The sequence below is a fragment of the Corythoichthys intestinalis genome, chromosome 2 (assembly GCF_030265065.1).
Source record: "Corythoichthys intestinalis isolate RoL2023-P3 chromosome 2, ASM3026506v1, whole genome shotgun sequence".
NCBI classification, from domain to species: Eukaryota; Metazoa; Chordata; class Actinopteri; order Syngnathiformes; family Syngnathidae; genus Corythoichthys; species Corythoichthys intestinalis.
The window spans coordinates 45,590,647-45,608,285 of NC_080396.1; the positions used below are offsets into that span (position 1 = coordinate 45,590,647).

The following is a 17,639-nucleotide window of genomic DNA, read 5'->3' on the forward strand; positions in this document are numbered from 1 at the left end:
AGTGTAAATATACTAGTCTTTCTCAAAAAATTATTAAATGGTGTTATATTGCGCTTTTCCACCTTTCAAGGCGCTCAAAGCGCTTTACACTATCTTGCCATCTACCTTGCTCAAGGAGTATCTTGCTCAAGGACACTTTATTCAATTATTAAAAATTATTATAAAGTTCATTATTTTCTGTAATGTACTGATAAACATTAGACTTTCATATATTTTCGATTAATTACAAACAACTGAAGTAGTTCAAGCCTTTTATTATTTTAGTATTGATGATTTTGGCAAAAAAGTAAGGAAAAATTAAAAATCCCTATCTCAAAAAATTAGCATATCATGAAAAGGTACTCTAAAGAAGCTACTAACCATGCATCTGAACTCTAAACCCCTGCGAAAGATTCCTCACCCTTTTAAAAACTCCCAGCCTGGTTCATTACTCAAAACTGCAATCATGGTCAAGACTGCCGACCTGACGGCTGTCCAGAAGGCCATCATCAAGACACAGAAAGACATTTCTGAGCAAATAGGCTGTTCCCAGAGTGCTGTATCAAGACACCTCAGTGGGAAGGAAAAAGTGTGGCAGGAAACGCTGCACAACCAGAAGAAGTGAACTCACCCTGAGAAATATTGTGGAGAAGGGCCGATTCCAGACCTCGGGGGACCTGCAGAAACCTGGAAATGGGCTACAGGTGCCGCATTCACCAGGTCAAGCCACTTTTGAACCTGAAACAGCGGCAGAAGCGCCTGACTTGGGCTACAGAGAAGCAGCACTGGATTGTTGCTCAGCAGTCCAAAGTACTTTTTTCAGATGAAAGCAAATTTTGCATGTCATTCGGATATCAAGGTGCCAGAGTTTGGAGGAAGACTGGGGAGAAGGAAATGCCAAAATGCCTGAAGTCCAGTGTCAAGTACCCACAGTTAGTGATGGTCTGGGGTGCCATGTCAGCTGCTGGTGTTGGTCTACTGTGTTTTATTAAGGACAGGGTCAATGCAGCTAGCTATCAGGAGATTTTGGAGCACTTCATGCTTCCATCTGCTAAAAATCTTTATGAAGATGAAGATTTCATTTTTTAGCATGATCTGTCACCTGCTCACAGTGCCAAAACCACTGGTAAACTGGTTTACTGACCATGGCATTACTGTGCTCAATTGGCCTGCCAACTCTCCTGACCTGAGCCCCATAGAGAATCTGTGGGATATTGTGAAGAGGAAATTGAGAGACACCAGACCCAACACTGTGGATGAGCTTAAGGCCGCTATCGAAGCATCCTGGGCATCCATAACACCTCAGCAGTGCCACAGGCTGATTGCCTCCATGCCACGCCGCGTTGAAGCAGTCATTTCTGCAAAAGGATTCCTGACCAAGTATTGAGTGCATAGCTGATATAATTAATTGAAGGTTGACTTTTTTTGTTTTAAAAACACTTTTTTGTATTGGTCTGATGAAATATGCATTTTTTTTTAGATAGGGATTTTTGGTTTTTCTTGTCTTTTTTTGTCAAAATCAGGAATATTAAAACAATAAAAGCCTTGAACTACTTCAGTTGTGTGTAATGAATCTATAATATATGAAAGTCTAATGTTTATCAGTACATTACAGAAAATAATGCACTTTATCACAATATGCTATTTTTTTTTAATAGAAGGACTAGTATATTTTTGAATATCATTATAGCTCTGCATTACTTTGTTTGAAGCCCATAACTCGTTCACTGACAATGAATATTCTACTCGCATAGTCAGTTAAAAACCAAAATTTTACACCAATATCAGATGGATTTTTTTTTCACAGTGAATCCCGTGATCTACCATTCTGTTGATACTCGGCCAAATAAAACAACGCACGTCTGCAACCAGACGTCATGTACTCTGTCCATCGATGTCATCGCTTTAATGAATGTTGCAAAGTTGAGCGATGAACTACAACAATGACCACACAAGTCCAACATTTTTCCTCCAGTTTATTGTTACCTAATTCCATTTGTAAATCATGAAGCTAGATGAAATAAAAGGCTGATAATACATTCTTCAAGAGTAAACAATGGACAGCAAGTGACAGTGTAAATACTACCTTCAGTGTAGAACATCTTTAGATATGATTTTTATTATAGTAGCAAAAAGTGATCTTGTAGCATACGGAAACAAATTAAAATAGTCATAGTAATACAGTATTGTATCCCACAGGCTCTGCCTGCACAACAGATGCACTAAATCCAGCATATATTGTACACCAGGGGTGCTCAAGTCTGGTCCTCGAGAGCCCCTATCCAGCTTGTGTTTCATGTCTCCCTCCTTGAACACACCTGAATCAAATGATCAGCCCATCAGCAAGCTCTGCAGGAGCCTGATAACGATCCTGATTTTTTGAGTCAGGTGTGTTGGAGGAGGGAGAAATGGAAAACAAGCTGGATAGGGGCTCTCGAGGACTGGACTTGGGCACCTCTGCTGTACATACATATTTCGTCTCAAAATATTTGCCCCCATTTCTCTAGGACGAAATTAAGTCTTCTTTTGCAAATAAATCCAAAATTAAATTATACATACAACTCAACAGTTTAGCGAGCATTTTCAAGTGATCTTTAAAGTTAGTTTGTTGGAGCGATGTAGATCCAAACCGTTTTAATAGGGAGTGTTGGCAGGGACTGAACATATTTAAAACGGAGGGGGCGTCAATCACTGTCAACGGCAGCCAGCGATTTAAATGTCATCCCAATGTTTGCAGAATGAGCGAGCGAGAGCAAGAGACTTGTGTATTGCACTTTCTAGTATTAAACTGGTGCTCTGTTGTATAAGTATTCAAGACAAAATAACCGTAAAGGTCCAAGTGAAACCAAACAGTACAACCAAAACACAAAACTATATGAACCCAAACCTTTTCCAACTACAACAACTATTTCTGCTGCTGATGGCGTCAAGCACAAAACTGGTTGGTGGACAATGACCTGTTGGGGGGGTGTTCTGGGGTTATTCATTTAATTTACCGATTCACAGATTAGCAGAAATGAATTAAAAATTACAAATAGCAGAGGGCTGCCAAAACCAAGTAAGAAGTCCATTTTTTGATCTAAAAGGGTAATTTTGTTATTTTCATTTTCACGTTTCTCAAAAATAGACAGGAAGAGGTTTAGCAAAGATATGATGGCTTCTGGTTCACAGACACAAAGGTGCACTCTAGACAGTTCAGTGCATACATGTTATGTGATAAACTTAAAACCCTTCTTTGCAATGCATTGGCATTAATGTGATCAAGTACAAAAAAACACATCCAGAATAGATCCAATGTGCAGGTACGAAGGAAACACAAAAATAAAGTCAAATTATGCACATTTTTAGAGGGTTGCAAATGGTTGGATTTTTTTGTGCGAAGTTAATTAATGGAAATAAAGAGGAAATTACTTAGGCGAAGGTTGGCTCATTCAAAGGGAACCTCAATATATTTTCACATTATATTTTTGCATATCCCCGACAAAAAATATATATATATATATATGAGTAGCTGTAACTGACGTAACTGAAGTAATGGCTTGGTCAATGAAGAAATTTAGATACTGTAATACACTTTTAAATGGACAAGGAGAGCAACCCATTTAGCATGGACAGCTACAAAAATGACAATACGATTCCTTTCCAATAAATTACTACTTGATACCCATTAATTCTTAAAATTCCCATTCCCACATTTCCAATAAGAAGAATCCCTTCAAATAAACTTACATGTAAATTTACCAGACATTTGCAACCTTGGTGTGGTATGTTAACAGTCATTTCCTCTGTGAGTGTGTGTAATAATGTTTAGAATATGACTAAGACATCGTCCTGGAGGGTTTCAGGCGTTAAGGAGCTCGTCTGCCGAACGTCCAATTGCGTCAGGATTGGAGAGCGGGTCCAGGTCGGCGAACAGATTGAACCAAGCCGACATATCTCGGGATCCACCTGCAGTAGCTATAGTCACCCCAGGTCGTATTTTAATAACAAATCATGGTTATTACACAAATAATTACTTGGTTTGCAGTTTACCATTAGCTGAAGAAGCTGGCGCCGGTGTAGCTGGTTGGTTGTGTGCAGGAGGAGGCTGAAGGGGCGGGACGTGGAACATGGGTGGGGTAGACCAGCCTGATAGACAAACATATGGTGATGGTGACAAGCGGTGTCAGCCTCCCGCCAGCAGGTGGACACGACTCACCTGTGGAACTCAGACTCTGATCCAGTAGCTGGGAAGGCAGAAAACCAGTAGGGTTTGGGGACATAGCCTGCGGTGGTGGGGCAGAATGGCCTTGTGGCAGTGGTGGTGGCCCCTCGACAGGTGCGTCGAAGAGCCCGAATGCATCCTGCCACTCTTTGCTGAAGTCGTCGGTCGTCCCCGGACTAGGGCTAAGCAGGTCTTTGAGAAAAGCCATGTCACCTTGTTCACCGTCGTCATCATCGGCTCTCGACTCGATGCCGGTGGGGTCCAACAAAACACCTAGGAGTGGAGGAAAACTCAAATTTGCTGACATGTCGCTGATACAATGGAATCTGAATTAATTTCAACAAGGATATTGATTTCATATACAAGGTATCTGTCTGTGTCTGTGCTGAGGCAGCACTCCCCCTACAATAATTCAAATACGCTAGTCGTTTGATTTTGGTGTATTTTGATTCTGTTGTTTATCTGTTGACATGTTTCTTCCCAATTCCAAATTGTGGTCTCAAAGGAGCATTGATTGCATTTTACGTTCTCCACCTAAGGATTCATCGCAGATAGTGAAATCTGCTGGAAGGCCCCCAGTACGGCGTATATGTCACTCTCATTTTTATTTTGGCAGGTGTTAACTGAAACGTTGTATTTCTCAATTGTAGGATCAATACAGTATATCAGGGTTCACTAAATCCGGACCTTGGAGCCACTTTTCCTGTTGTGTTTTTCGTGTCTCCCTCCACTAACACACCTGAATCAAATAATCAGGATCATTATCAGGTAAGCCTGTCGCCATATGCAATAATTCCAATTATCGCACGATAAATAAAAATGAAGGCGGTAATTTTTCCGCTGTGATTTATCGCCTCTCGTGCACGTGCGTGCGGCAGACATGCTGTTAAAAGTTGTTAGCAACTGCGCAAAATGCATCTTCGTTCCAGGTCTGGCAAAAAATAGCGCCGGAGCCAATCGTTCCCATTATATCCTATTGTTCAATGTATAATGGCCGCGTCAGTGCTCCGGATTGACTGCGGACCATCTCCAGCGTGCCGGTGTTGTTGACGTGTCGGCGCTCCCATCAGGGGTGATATTTCACGCGGGGCGGCTATTTTTCGGCACAACACCGGATATTTGAGTGGCAAATTAAGAGTGCTGTGCTTCAAACTTGTCCTGTTTACGAAAATCGATTGTCATATGCTGGTGTTGTGCGGTAATGAGCAGACGTGACTTCTGTGGCGTTTTCTAACTTTTTAAATGCGCGCACACACTAGATATCTTGAAATAGCAAACTAGATGTGTTACGTCCTATGCCATTGGCTACGTGAGCCCAGAGTGATTATGGGACACGTAGTCCATATACTACATCAGTGAATTATAAACCGCCATGACTGAATGGAAGTTAAGAAGGCCAAATCAATCCATACCAGTGATGTCTTGCTCATGTAGTAAACCTAGCTGCTAAGAGAGCTGTAGCAATCAACAGTATGCCCCGCCTCACTTTACAAACAGTAAAGATTGTTCTCAGCACTTTTATACTAAATTTCTTCAGATCAGTAAGAAGTAAGCACATAGATATTATCAGGCATGAAAATGGGTCAGGGGTTAAAAAGGTGAGAAGGTTGTGGAGGAAATATGTTCCAGTACACTGTACACCCCAACAAAATACTGAGCTCTGTCGACCCACACTGTGTTTCAGCAGGGCCGTGCAGAGACCGGTGGAGGGGCGGGTGCTCGTAGATCAAAAGGGGCACATGAACAAGTATTTAATACACCTTAAAACAACATAACTTCAATTTTAACCAGCTTTAGATTATAATTGGCTGCGACTGTGACATACTTTAATTGGGAGGGGGCAACAGTGAATAGAAATCAAAACTGTCATCAACACTTTCTGGCTGTGACTCAGTCAGTCTGCCTCTTTTCTTCCTTCAACCTCTGCATCAAAACTTCCTTCTTCAACTTGTTCATCTGAGAACAAACCACATCAGATGGTCACTGAGCCACCAACAGCACAGTTTTCTTAAAACTATTATTTCATTATTATCCATACTTAACAACTCTAGCACCTAATGATTAATAAAGCAATGACATAAAAATCTTATAGAAAAATAACATTGTAATTGTGTTTATAATTGTATTTAATACCCGACTATCCTTGCAAACTTGTTCTTACCAGGTCTGCTATTCACCCAGCTGATGAGGTATCCACTGCCTTTAGCAGCCTCATCTAACTCCTTTTATCCCTCAATATCCCTTCCCTACGACGCATGTCTATGTAATGAAATAAAAATATTTTAAAAAACAAAAAAAAAAAACACTCCCCGGTGGCTTTTAGTTTTAAAGCTTTCTTAATTTTTCTCTCTCAATAACGATGGAGGTAGATTGGTGTTTTTATTATTCAATCAAAAAACAAAGTTACTTCTATCAAAAACAAAGTTGCTTCAATCAAAATACAGTATATACTTTTAATCCCCAAAAAGTCACTTCAAGAAAAAAAAATTGTTTTTGATTGCAAAAATAAATTTGAGACAAAAAAAGCATTTGAAAACTATTTTTCTTGATTGAAAATTTTTCCATTGAAGTAATGTTGTTTTGCGTTTGGGCTACATTTTGGCTAGGACATTTGTGTCTTTATTATTCAATCAAATAAGTTGCTTCAAACAAAAAAATATATATAAAAAGAAAAACTTTGCACATGTGTCAATCACCGTTTACCAAAGCCTGAGAGGGTTTGAGTAGACTCACTATGAAGCATTTAATAAAGCCAAGCATTTTCTTACTACTTTATTCTTGTTTAAAAATAATTCGGTGGGGCAGTAACATGTTTAAAACTTATCATAATTCTTACATTTTGAAGTGCTTGAAAACTTGCCTGGCTTTGCCAGACTATTCTCCCTGTATTTTTCAAACACTGAGAGAAATAGTCTGGGAACCATCCCATTAACGGCCTTTTCGAGCAGGTACAAAATCAATCGACAAATCAGATTCGTTTATTTGCGTGACGTGTTCTTCACGAGCAACGTCACTCTTGCGCGCCGAAAGTCATCTCTACAACACAGATGGTCAACGGGATAACCGAGAACATGTTCCAATCCGCGGTAAATTCTGTTTTAAATTACCAAAAACACAGCGACACGAGTCATTGACAATAGTCTGTCTCGCGCTAGCCATGTTGAATAAACTCCGCTCTATTCGTATGTTTACTTCTGTGCGCAAGTCCCTCGTCCTTCCGTCGTCAGTTAATAACGTCACGTCTGCCCGTCGCTGATTGGTCCACTCCGCTGTCTGTTTGCTGTGGCTTGCTCCGCGCTGGAAATTGTATCTGTGGGAATGATGGCCAGACTCAATAGCTGGAACAGCGTTGAGTCTGGTGTACCAGGCAACTTGAAAACCATTTATAAATGATACTTTGGTGAAAAAAAGTGAAAAAACATGTCTTATATATATATGTATCATTTTTCCAATGTAAAATCTGAATAAATGCATTGAACACGCACAAAAAAATGGGGGGGGAGGGGGCGCTACTTCGCGGTTTTCACTTATTGCGGCGGGTTCTGGTCCCCATTAACCGCGAAAAACGAGGGATCCCTGTATTTCTGAAAAGCTTTAAGAAGCTGGACTCATTCCCACCACTCGTCGGGCCGGTGTTGTGCCGACACCGCCCGTCAGCTCAAATCCAAGCCGAAAATAACGCGTCTCCGGCGGACGACGGGAGCGATGTGAGGCGCCCCCTTCATCCGAGAGCATGCCGCTTAATTTGACTCAACAGTGTGTTTCTTCGTTTATATTACCGCTAAATACACAAGCTTGACGCCAATTTAACGGGAGCTATTTTTTTTCATGGGAGATTTGGCTAGCTCTGGCAGTGTTCAACGCAAGCTGCAACGAATGGCAGTAACTTTTTTATATCGCAAAATGTGAAAACGATTGAAACCATTACTCACCAAATTCAATCTGCTGGCAAATACAGGCAAGTGTGTATGCTGCGCTCTGGTCTGCCCCGGTGTGGATAAGGCCTGCTTTTTGTTTTCGCAGCTTTGCAATGTAACCAAAGGCTCTCCGAGCACTCCATGTACAGTAAGGAGTGCGCGCGTTGGGAATAATGCAACGCAGCTTGGGCCAATGATTGGTTCTCGTCAGCGAAGCGTCTAGAAGGATTTGCTGACTGTGTTCTTAAGTGCTCAGTTTACGTACTAAGTTAATCACATGATGATAATAATAATAATGATAATTAAATAAAACCTCCTGACCCCCCCCCCCCCCAAAAAAAGAATTTCTCCTCGGATCTACGCAATTCACGTAGGTCGCCCTTTTTGACTTCAAAACGGCGAATTTCGTCGAAAGGTGAGAGATTTTAATGCCTGTATTATGCACTAAAATGCATGTTTATGTGATGGCAATTAAATTTTTGTTAGTTTGCAAAAAAAAAAAAAAAAAAATTACAGTTGTTATTTTCCAGGGCATTAAATGTATTGAATCAGATCGAAAATTGTGTCCCCCGTATCGAAAATCGTACCGAACCGTGACTTAACTATCGTTGCATCCCTATGGAACACCATTGCAGAAGCTATGAGGGGAAACGTTTTAATTTGCCTAAGTGCTTAAGTTACTAACTGCAATTGTCATTTTTTTCTTGAAAAACACATTTTATTTATTCTGTGTTTCTGTGCGGTATTACTATTGTTGTCTTTTACTTAAGAGGCATGGTCTATTGTTTTTAGTTGCGATTTCTTATCGCGTTTAAATGGGTGTACTTGATCTATTAATATATACTGTATTCTCACTGTGTTATTGTAAATTGGTTTAAAAAAAAAAAAGGGAGGAGGAGCAATAATATCGCATATCGCAATAATTTATTAGATAAATTATTGCACACTAAAATTTGTTATCGCTACAGGCCTATTATCAGGCTTCTGGAGAGGTTGCTGATGACAATCATTTGATTCAGGTGTGTTAGGGGAGAGAGACGTGGAAAACACGACAGGATAGATGGCATCGAGGTCCAGATTTGGTGAACCCTGCAGTATATCATAATCTGCCAAGACATTGGTTCTTCAGAAGGACTGTATGCCCATGTGAGGCAAGCAAATCATTTGTTATTTTGAACACTTCCTGTCAACTTGGCAAAATCAAATTTACCCCAGGTTGCCAAAAGTAATTGTACTCTGCATTTTGCATAAAACGGGATCATTTTAACCAGAGTGTGACATTAAGTGAACTGTAATTCGCTACTCCATACCTGTGTCAGCAGCACTTCCTGATGCTTCGTCATCCAAGCACACTAAACTAGAGGATTGTAAAAAAATATATGAATAAATAACAATACTGAACAACAAAAACTTTGAACAACGAGCTCATATGTACCATATTTTCCACACTATAAGGCGCATCGGCGTATAAGGCGCACCTTCAATGAATGGCCTTTTTAAAAGTTGTTTTCATATATAGAGCACACCGCATTACAGGCGCAGTAGTAGGGGTGTGCCATCTTAGGCACCGCACGATTCGATTCGATTACGATTCAGTAGGCTACGATTCGATTCTTGAACGATGATCCCGGTATTGACGATGATCACGGTTAAGATTATCGATGCATCGTACATTACTAATTAATAAAGTAGACAAATAAATTTTTGTCCATTTTTTATTTAAAATACCCTAATTATTCAACTGGAACGATGGAAACATACCCATACAACAAAAAGCTGCCCCAAGTGGCTTTTTTTATTGATTTTTACAAGAAAGTGCAAAAACATTAACCATTTTAAAGGGAGTACTTATTTCTCTCAACAATACAATCAAATTTACACAAGTGGAATGAATTCCACATTTTCTGGAAACAAAGTGTCTTTAGAAATAAGACTTATTTTAACCAATATACTTTGTTTTGACAGATTTCTGTACTATTTCGCACGTTTGTAGTGTTACCGCTGTACTTAATCATGGTTTTACACGTTCTGCATATGAAATACACGTTAGCGAATTAGCTAATTAGCTTAGCACTCGGCGCTAACTATTAACACCTAAAAAACAACAATAAAGGCTAAACAGTACAAGAGGGTTCGTGTACTCACCTCTTATAGACACACACAGGTCTTAGCAACACACTCAGGACATTTTTCAATTGACATGACTGGAAAGTACAGCTGGACATCTGAAAGACAATGAGCAACGAACTATCTCTCTTCCCCTCTCGCTCTAAAAATAACTGTGCGTTCTGTCTGCCTGTCTCGTACACAATTTTCCAGTCTTTTGAAAAGGAGTAAATCTCTCACTCAGTTACAGGCAGCATCCATTATAACGTTGTGCATGCGTCCGTTAAAGGTGTCCAGGCGGCAGACGTGTCTTGAATTTCGTTCCGCTACGAGCGGCTGTCATAAAGTTATGTGGGAAAATCATCGTTTTTGAACCTTTATGAATCGTAATCGAACTGTCACGTGTCGAATCGCGATGCATGTAATAATCGATTTTTTGGAACTCCTAAGCAGTAGTGGTGGTTGGGGTTGCGTTATGAATCTACTGGATGGGGCAGCGTTAAAGGGACTGTCATGCCATGATTAACCAATATATAAGGCGCATTGGTTTATAAGGCGCACTGTTGGCTTTTGAGAAAATTGAAAGCTTTTAGGTGCACCTCATAGTGCAGAAAATACAGTGCTTATGAACAACTCAAGACATATACATGTGTACAATCAGATGACATTTCAACACTAATTGATTAATTGATGTTTCTGAAACTAATCATAGCAGTATGGTCTTTCTCACACAAGCAACAAAAATAATTGTTTGGGCAATTTAGGAAGTCAGGGAGATTTGGTGCTTTTGGCATCTTGTGGTGAGACCTTTATCTCACGCACGCTCTGCAAATGACTACCTGTCAAAACAGGATCACACATTGAATAAGGCAGTTGTCAGATGTTAATAATAATATTGCTAAATTCATACCTCCCTAGGTTTCAATCAAAACTGAGCATTGCCATACAGCCTTAAGCACACTAAAAGGGATTTTTTGATTGTGATACTAATGTGTAATTGCTCTTTAGAATATAACTTAGGTGGGTTACTCCACCTGTCAGTGTTTCCCTGTAGTACTTTCTCCTCTTCCTCTCCTTGATGCACAGCACCTATTTGGTCCAGTGGGTCCCGTAGATCCTGATAAGGATTGGATAAGTAATCAAGCTAGACAGATAGAACCTTTGCACAACAACATCTACTTACCTTGATTGTGGTGAACTGGTAAGGTACATGTCCCTGGAAAGCATCATGGATGCCAGACAAGGCTTGGGCTGTCTTTTCCCAGAATTGAAGCAGAGTTGTCTGCAGAGAGAAGAAATATTTGTGAAATCCGGAATAATTGTATGCAAGACTGCATCTACAGTGCATTCACACTTAGATTTGTTCGTTTTTGTAGGGCTGTTACTGTGGTTGATATTGGTGTTGTATCCATTGTTCCCTTGTCCATCCCCAAAACCTCCTGTATCTTATTTCCCCAATCGCCTTCTGGCATTTGGTGAACAGCCCCCCCCCCCTCCCCCCCCCACAAAAAAAGCGACTTCACGCTGTTAATGCCACCTGTTGAATGTTTTCTGTTAAATTTAAAATAATAACAATCAATAGTTTTGATTTATTGGGGTTATGACCCTTAAAGCTACCTATATTTTACCACAAAAAGTGACTTTAGACAAGGCGCATAAACAAAAGCTGCAAAATCACAATATGGTTATTTGGGTTATGCAAACGGTTATATTGACAGATTACATTTTTTGTTATATAACTGTTTTTAAAATGTCCAATAGTATTTTACTTGTTAAAAAAACATTGTAATCATGTTTTGCTATTTTTTTAAAGAGGGAGGCTGAAATGAGCAAAAGAAGCATTTCCACTTATTTCAGTGGGGAACAATGATGTGAAATATTAGTGTTTTAACTAAGAAGCTTGGTCACGTAACAAACTAAACTTGGCTCTCACAGCACAGACTTACTATGAGAAAACCTGATAAATATGCATAGGACCTTGAGAGAATGTTGTTAATTGACACCCTATAAATAAACTTGACTAGACTAAAATATATACTTTTGTAGCTGAGCAAACCTGGTAGTTGCAAAGTGAATGTGACAGCATATTGCAGCGGCTGGCACCAAGCATGTCTACCTTCTGGCACACATCATTCTTGAGTTTCTCAAACTGGCTCTTAGTTGACCTCACCTGGCCTTGAACCTACCAAAAGATCAAACCAATCAGTTCAAGCTCCATTTCCAGACAACGACTAGAAGTTGAACATCTGTGTACCTTACGGAACTTTTCCAGCTGTTTATAAGTGTCTGGATCGAGTTCTTGAGAGATGTCTTTCATCCACAGCAAAGCGCCTCTGTATTCCGTGCGAGCTTTCTCCATGCGGCCGACTGTCAAGAGCGTGTCTGCAATGGCACGCCGTCTAAACGTCTCGACTTCCTGGTGCAAACGTTTTAGCGGTGCACAAAGCGCCATTCTGCGAAGTGGAATACATCTCATTTAAGTGTTCGGAGTGGCGTGCAATTTCTACGCAGCCTCGTTCCTCTAACCTCTTCTTGGCAGAGGTGCACAGGGCCTTGCTGGTTGCATCCATCATGTTACCAGCCTTGGTGCGGTCACGCTCGGCTTGGAAGCGCAGAAACAGGCCGAGCTCGTTTTCCTCTTGGGACAGACCTGCACACGGGACAAGCAGTTTTGCAGCCTTTGCAATTGTTAGTTTGGATAGAACTAAGGTTTTGCAGATGTCGGGAATCTCGACTTACGCGTGATCCTATGCTGATACTTCTCAATCACCTTGAGCAACTCTGTGCATGTAGACTGGACTGAGCGAAAGAACTGCAGGGAGGAAGTGAGGAAGATGGTTATGACAGACTGTTCCTTACAGAAAATAGGTTCTGATCTAATTGACGTCAGCTAGCCTGTTAAACATAAATTATTTGGTGCACCTCCTTGGGAACTATTCAGGGATACCAGGGAGGAGGGTCCTTCAGGAAGTCGAATCTCGGGTTCGGGGGAGCAGTGTGGTTTTCGTCCTGGCTGCGGAACAGTGGATCAGCTCTATACCCTCAGCAGGATTCTCGGGGGGGGGGGGGGTTCAGGAGTTCGCCCAACCAATCTACATTGCTCTGCTACGAGAGTATGGGGTACCGATACCCGTGATAGGTGGGTACTCCCTGTATGACCGTTGTCAAGAGTTTGGTCCATGTACCGGCAGTTAGTCAAATCCATTTCCAGTGAGGGTTGGATGCCAAGGTTGCCCTATTTCTCATATTCTGTTCATAACTTATATGGACAGAATATCTAGATGCATCTGAGGCATTGATGGGGTCCGGTTTGGTAGCCTAAGTATTACAACTCAGATTTTTTGCAGGTGATGTAGTTCTGCTGGCTTCATCAGGCCTTCAACTCTCACTGGAGGGGTTCGCAACAGAATGTGAAGCACTCTGGATTAGAATCAGCACCTCCAAATCTGAGACCATGGTCCTCAGTAGGCATATGCCGGTATTAGATTCTGAAGTTATGATAACCTTAAGCAAAAATATCACGGTATTGAAATTACAGCTCTAAAATGTGTTACTTTGAGATATCTAGGTTTAAAAAAAAAAAAAAAAAAAATCCATCGAACACGATTATTTTTCAAAACATTGGCAAATTGGTTAAAATAAATTAAAGAAAAAAAACTGATTTTTTTTTTTTTAAAATACTAAAATGACCGTGTTTAGTAACCTTTTAATTTTGTATATATGCCAAATTATATTGGAGCATTGCCTCCTTGGCAGCAACCTTCCGCAATCATGTTTTACATGTCGGTTGGCCCCCCTCTAAGCCGCGGCCGTTTAACTTTTCTGTAGCCGAAGCAGAGGTTGCGCTAGACTTTTTCGTTGTCTGTCATTTTGACTAACAGGGTCATAAAAATCCGGTCATAATCTATTTCACTTAAATTCACTTAAATTTTAAAAATAATGATAATGACATTGTGGTGACCCTTTGTTTGGCATAATTCACCTTCCGTACTTGTGTGTCCATTTGGCCGAGCGCGTTACCGGCTACAACACAGTCACGTGACAGAGACACTTAAGAGCCGCGCGCGTTCTGGCTTGAATAGAGAGTTCACAGAGAGCAGCAGAGCTACAGCGGCTGGACACAGCAATTCGAGCTAACAAGACTCTTAACAGTGCATACCGCTTCAACATATTCAATAGTATTTAGTTTTCATTCATTTTAAATTAATATTCTGTCCGAACAAGCTTAACAGAGAATCCACACCGTGCCATCACACTTCAAGCAGATGAATATGTAACTTTTTCTCCGCAGTGACATAACCAGCTGACTGTGGCCCCAGTAGGTAGGCTACATATGGAACAATGAAATTAACAGTTCACTTGCTGTGGCCTGAACGGAGTCTTACACCTTCCTCCTGGTGCGCATGGACTTGAATTGCGTGCCCGCTTGTGCAGTCCCTGTTTTTTCACCTTTTATCAACACCATTGTCGTTTTGGGGCTTTTTGAAGAAACTTCGGACACTCAGTTGCCTTGACATTTTTCAGAGTAAGGCAAATGACGTCATGCATCAAGAGAGACAATAGCTAATTAATATGCTCACTCGCCACCCTGTGGTCTGGGGTATGAATTGCAACCTGTCAAAATGAAAGATGGACTTCAATTTTTTCCATCACCGTTTTAAAAAACCGGTCAACAACGGAAAATATTCAGTTAACGCGACCCCTGAGCCGAAGTATTCCCATACCAGCGATTTCGTTTTCTTCAATGGGGGGGAAAAAGTTCAGGAGTTTCACCTCCTCCAGCCATCGTGTAGCACAGCTTACTCACTGACACCGAGCAACAACCGGTGCGGGAGGGTTGAGTCTTACAGCTGCAAGCGAGGGATTTCTCTATGCGTTTTTGGGACATAAAAAATAGCTAATACCTTAGGGACGGTATGACGGAAAATTTTTGCTGTATGGAAACCTTGACGTTTTCATACCACGGTATACCTTGAAACCGATAATTGGCACATGCCTAGTCCTCAGTGGGGAAAAGGTGGAATGCCTCTTCGGGTAAAGGATGGAGTCCTTCTCCAAGTGGAGGAGTTTAAGTATTGCGGGGTCTTGTTCACCAGTGGAGGAAGAACGGGGTGGAGATCGACAGGTGGATCGGTGCGGGATATCTGCAGTGATGCGGACTATGCATCGGTCCGCCGTGGTGATGAAGGAGGTGTAGCTCTCTATTTACCGGTCAATCTACATTCTTACCTTCACCTATGGTCACGAGCCGTGGGGTTGTGACCGAAAGAATAAGATCCCAGATAAAAGCGACGGAAATGAGTTTCATCCGCAGGGTGTCTGGGCTCTCCCTTAGAGATCTCTCTTACAATGCGTTAAATGAGTTACTAACTCAATTTTGGGAGGAGTAATGTCTAACTGTAACTAATTACTTTTTAAAATTAAGATTAACAACACTGCAGGCTTCGCACCCCTTTTGTACCTCAAGCTTTGCATCCAGGTCGGCGTCCGAGGCCACGACATATTCGTCCTCTTTCTTGCCAGTGGCTTTGATTAACACCTGCTTGGTCTTCCAGAACTTCTTCTGCATGCGTGCCACCACAGAACTGTCTTCACCAAGCAGTTCCCCGACAAACCTGCAGGGAGAAAGTATGCACCCTTCTACATTTTTATTTACGATAATAAAATGGTTAAACGCAAACGTAGATACATACCCATCCATGATTGGATGTCAGTCTTTTCCACTCTGCAAGTATGAAAGGTATGATACTTAATTCATTTAGTGCCACTGACGGCGATAGAACTAACGAACAAAATAGTTGCATAACAAAATAGTGTAGAACAGTAGATATTTCTCAGTAAAATCACTTTTAAATTCTGAGGACAGTAAGAAAATTCCTGTTGAAATTCAACCATTCATTTTCTGCGTGACGAGGAATTTAGTGCCTTGCACAGCTAGTCAATCTTGAGGCTGACGTATTAAGAGCGTACCATTGAAACACCGGCCCATCCTCCTAAACCTAGATCACCAAATGTTGGAAAACTACACCAGGTGCGTGTAAACTGACAGTTGGTACCGTTTATAAAACTAGGAAACAAATCCGTTCTTGGTTTCGCCACTGCTCGTCCAAGCTGGATACGTGTACATTCAAAACAAACACAAACTTGTGTTTGCAGAACAACAGTTGTTTTCCTAAGTGCAAGCGAATATTTAGCATCTGCTAAGAGAGCAGTGACAACAGCTGGCTGCCAAAGCAGGTGGACGTGGTTCACCACCATCAAACGCTTATCCACAGACACTATGGAGTGAGCACAATGTCATCTTCCTGACGTCCTTCTTTGACAAAATAGTTAAAGCTACACCCAAGGCTAAATACCTAAATAAACTAATTTAGTTGTCGACGTGTGCCAGAAAATGTTTGTTAGCACACCAGCTAGCTTGCTATCGACTACGCTTTAGTTGCGTTCGAAACTTTGTCAACTTACTATAAACACGGGGAAATACTCTGTCCTTATATGCCAGGCATCAGCAAGGAGAGGCGATATGGAGTTGTTCTCTAATGTTCAAGTGATCCTTTACTGATAACATCTAACAGTAGCAGGTTTACGGTCCTCTCGCGATAACTCATTGTGTGAGTCAGAAAACGCGGATATGCAAATTTGCTTTGACGTACACAAAACAAACTTCCGTACATATCATTTCAAGATGTCTGGTGCGCGCTGTCAGCCAATGGGATGGGCGTCATCGCTTGTCGGCCATCTTGCGTCGGTGCCAGTAGAGCAACAAGTACAAAAAAACATATAAATAGCGGAAAACACTCAGGTGACTTGAAGTTCCGCTCTGAGACCCCCCAAATTTCAAAATTGTCCCATATGCATGTGTGCCATTGTGTGATACGTCACTGGAAAGCTTAAAATCTAAATTTTTCTGGGGGAAGAAAAATTTTGAACAGGAGTAAATTTAAAAAAATAAATAATTTAAACAGAAAAACCCTATCTGGAGGTGAGAACACGCGAGAGCAGAATTAAAGACGCCATGATTTTAACGAGATATCGCGTACTTAGCTTGTTTCGATCCAAAAACTCCATGTAGCATGTATCACTGAGTGTTAAGACACAGCTGTGAATGGCCACAGCTGGATTTTTGGGGGGATTTTATGGGTGAAACATGGTAATATAACAAGGGTTGCAATGCAGAAATCGCAGACATCAAGGTGTGGTCAAGATTTATTTTTTTCATATATTTACCATTTTAATTTTTTTTCTCTCCAATTTTTCTTTGTTTGGATCGATTATTTATCATCCAATATATCAGAAAAAATTGCACTGTAACATAAAAAATACAATGAAGCGATAGTGATGAGGTAGATATCTGTGACTTTTTTTTAAATACACAATTTTTTTCATTGTGATGCAATTTGTTTAAAAGTTCAAAATATGCGAGTGAATAATTT

General features: G+C 40.9%; 1 protein-coding gene across 2 annotated transcripts; it reads right to left on the reverse strand.

Annotated features, from left to right (window-relative positions):
* Nucleotides 1–1,940: 1,940 nt before the first annotated feature.
* Nucleotides 1,941–16,823, reverse strand: ical1 (islet cell autoantigen 1-like). 2 transcript variants are annotated; one of them, XM_057830562.1, is made up of 13 exons: nt 16,672–16,823; nt 15,900–15,931; nt 15,668–15,821; nt 12,946–13,018; nt 12,733–12,856; nt 12,461–12,659; nt 12,263–12,388; nt 11,390–11,488; nt 11,241–11,323; nt 9,411–9,457; nt 4,178–4,456; nt 4,012–4,107; nt 1,941–3,936 (listed from the first exon to the last, which is right to left on the reverse strand). In XM_057830562.1, exons 2-13 carry the CDS (start codon nt 15,905–15,907, stop codon nt 3,821–3,823), a joined length of 1,404 nt encoding a protein of 467 aa, XP_057686545.1. In that variant the 5' UTR covers nt 15,908–15,931; nt 16,672–16,823; the 3' UTR covers nt 1,941–3,820. The 2 variants fall into 2 exon arrangements, with proteins under 2 accessions (XP_057686545.1, XP_057686546.1); XM_057830563.1 differs by lacking the exon at nt 16,672–16,823 and adding an exon at nt 16,263–16,615.
* Nucleotides 16,824–17,639: the final 816 nt, after the last annotated feature.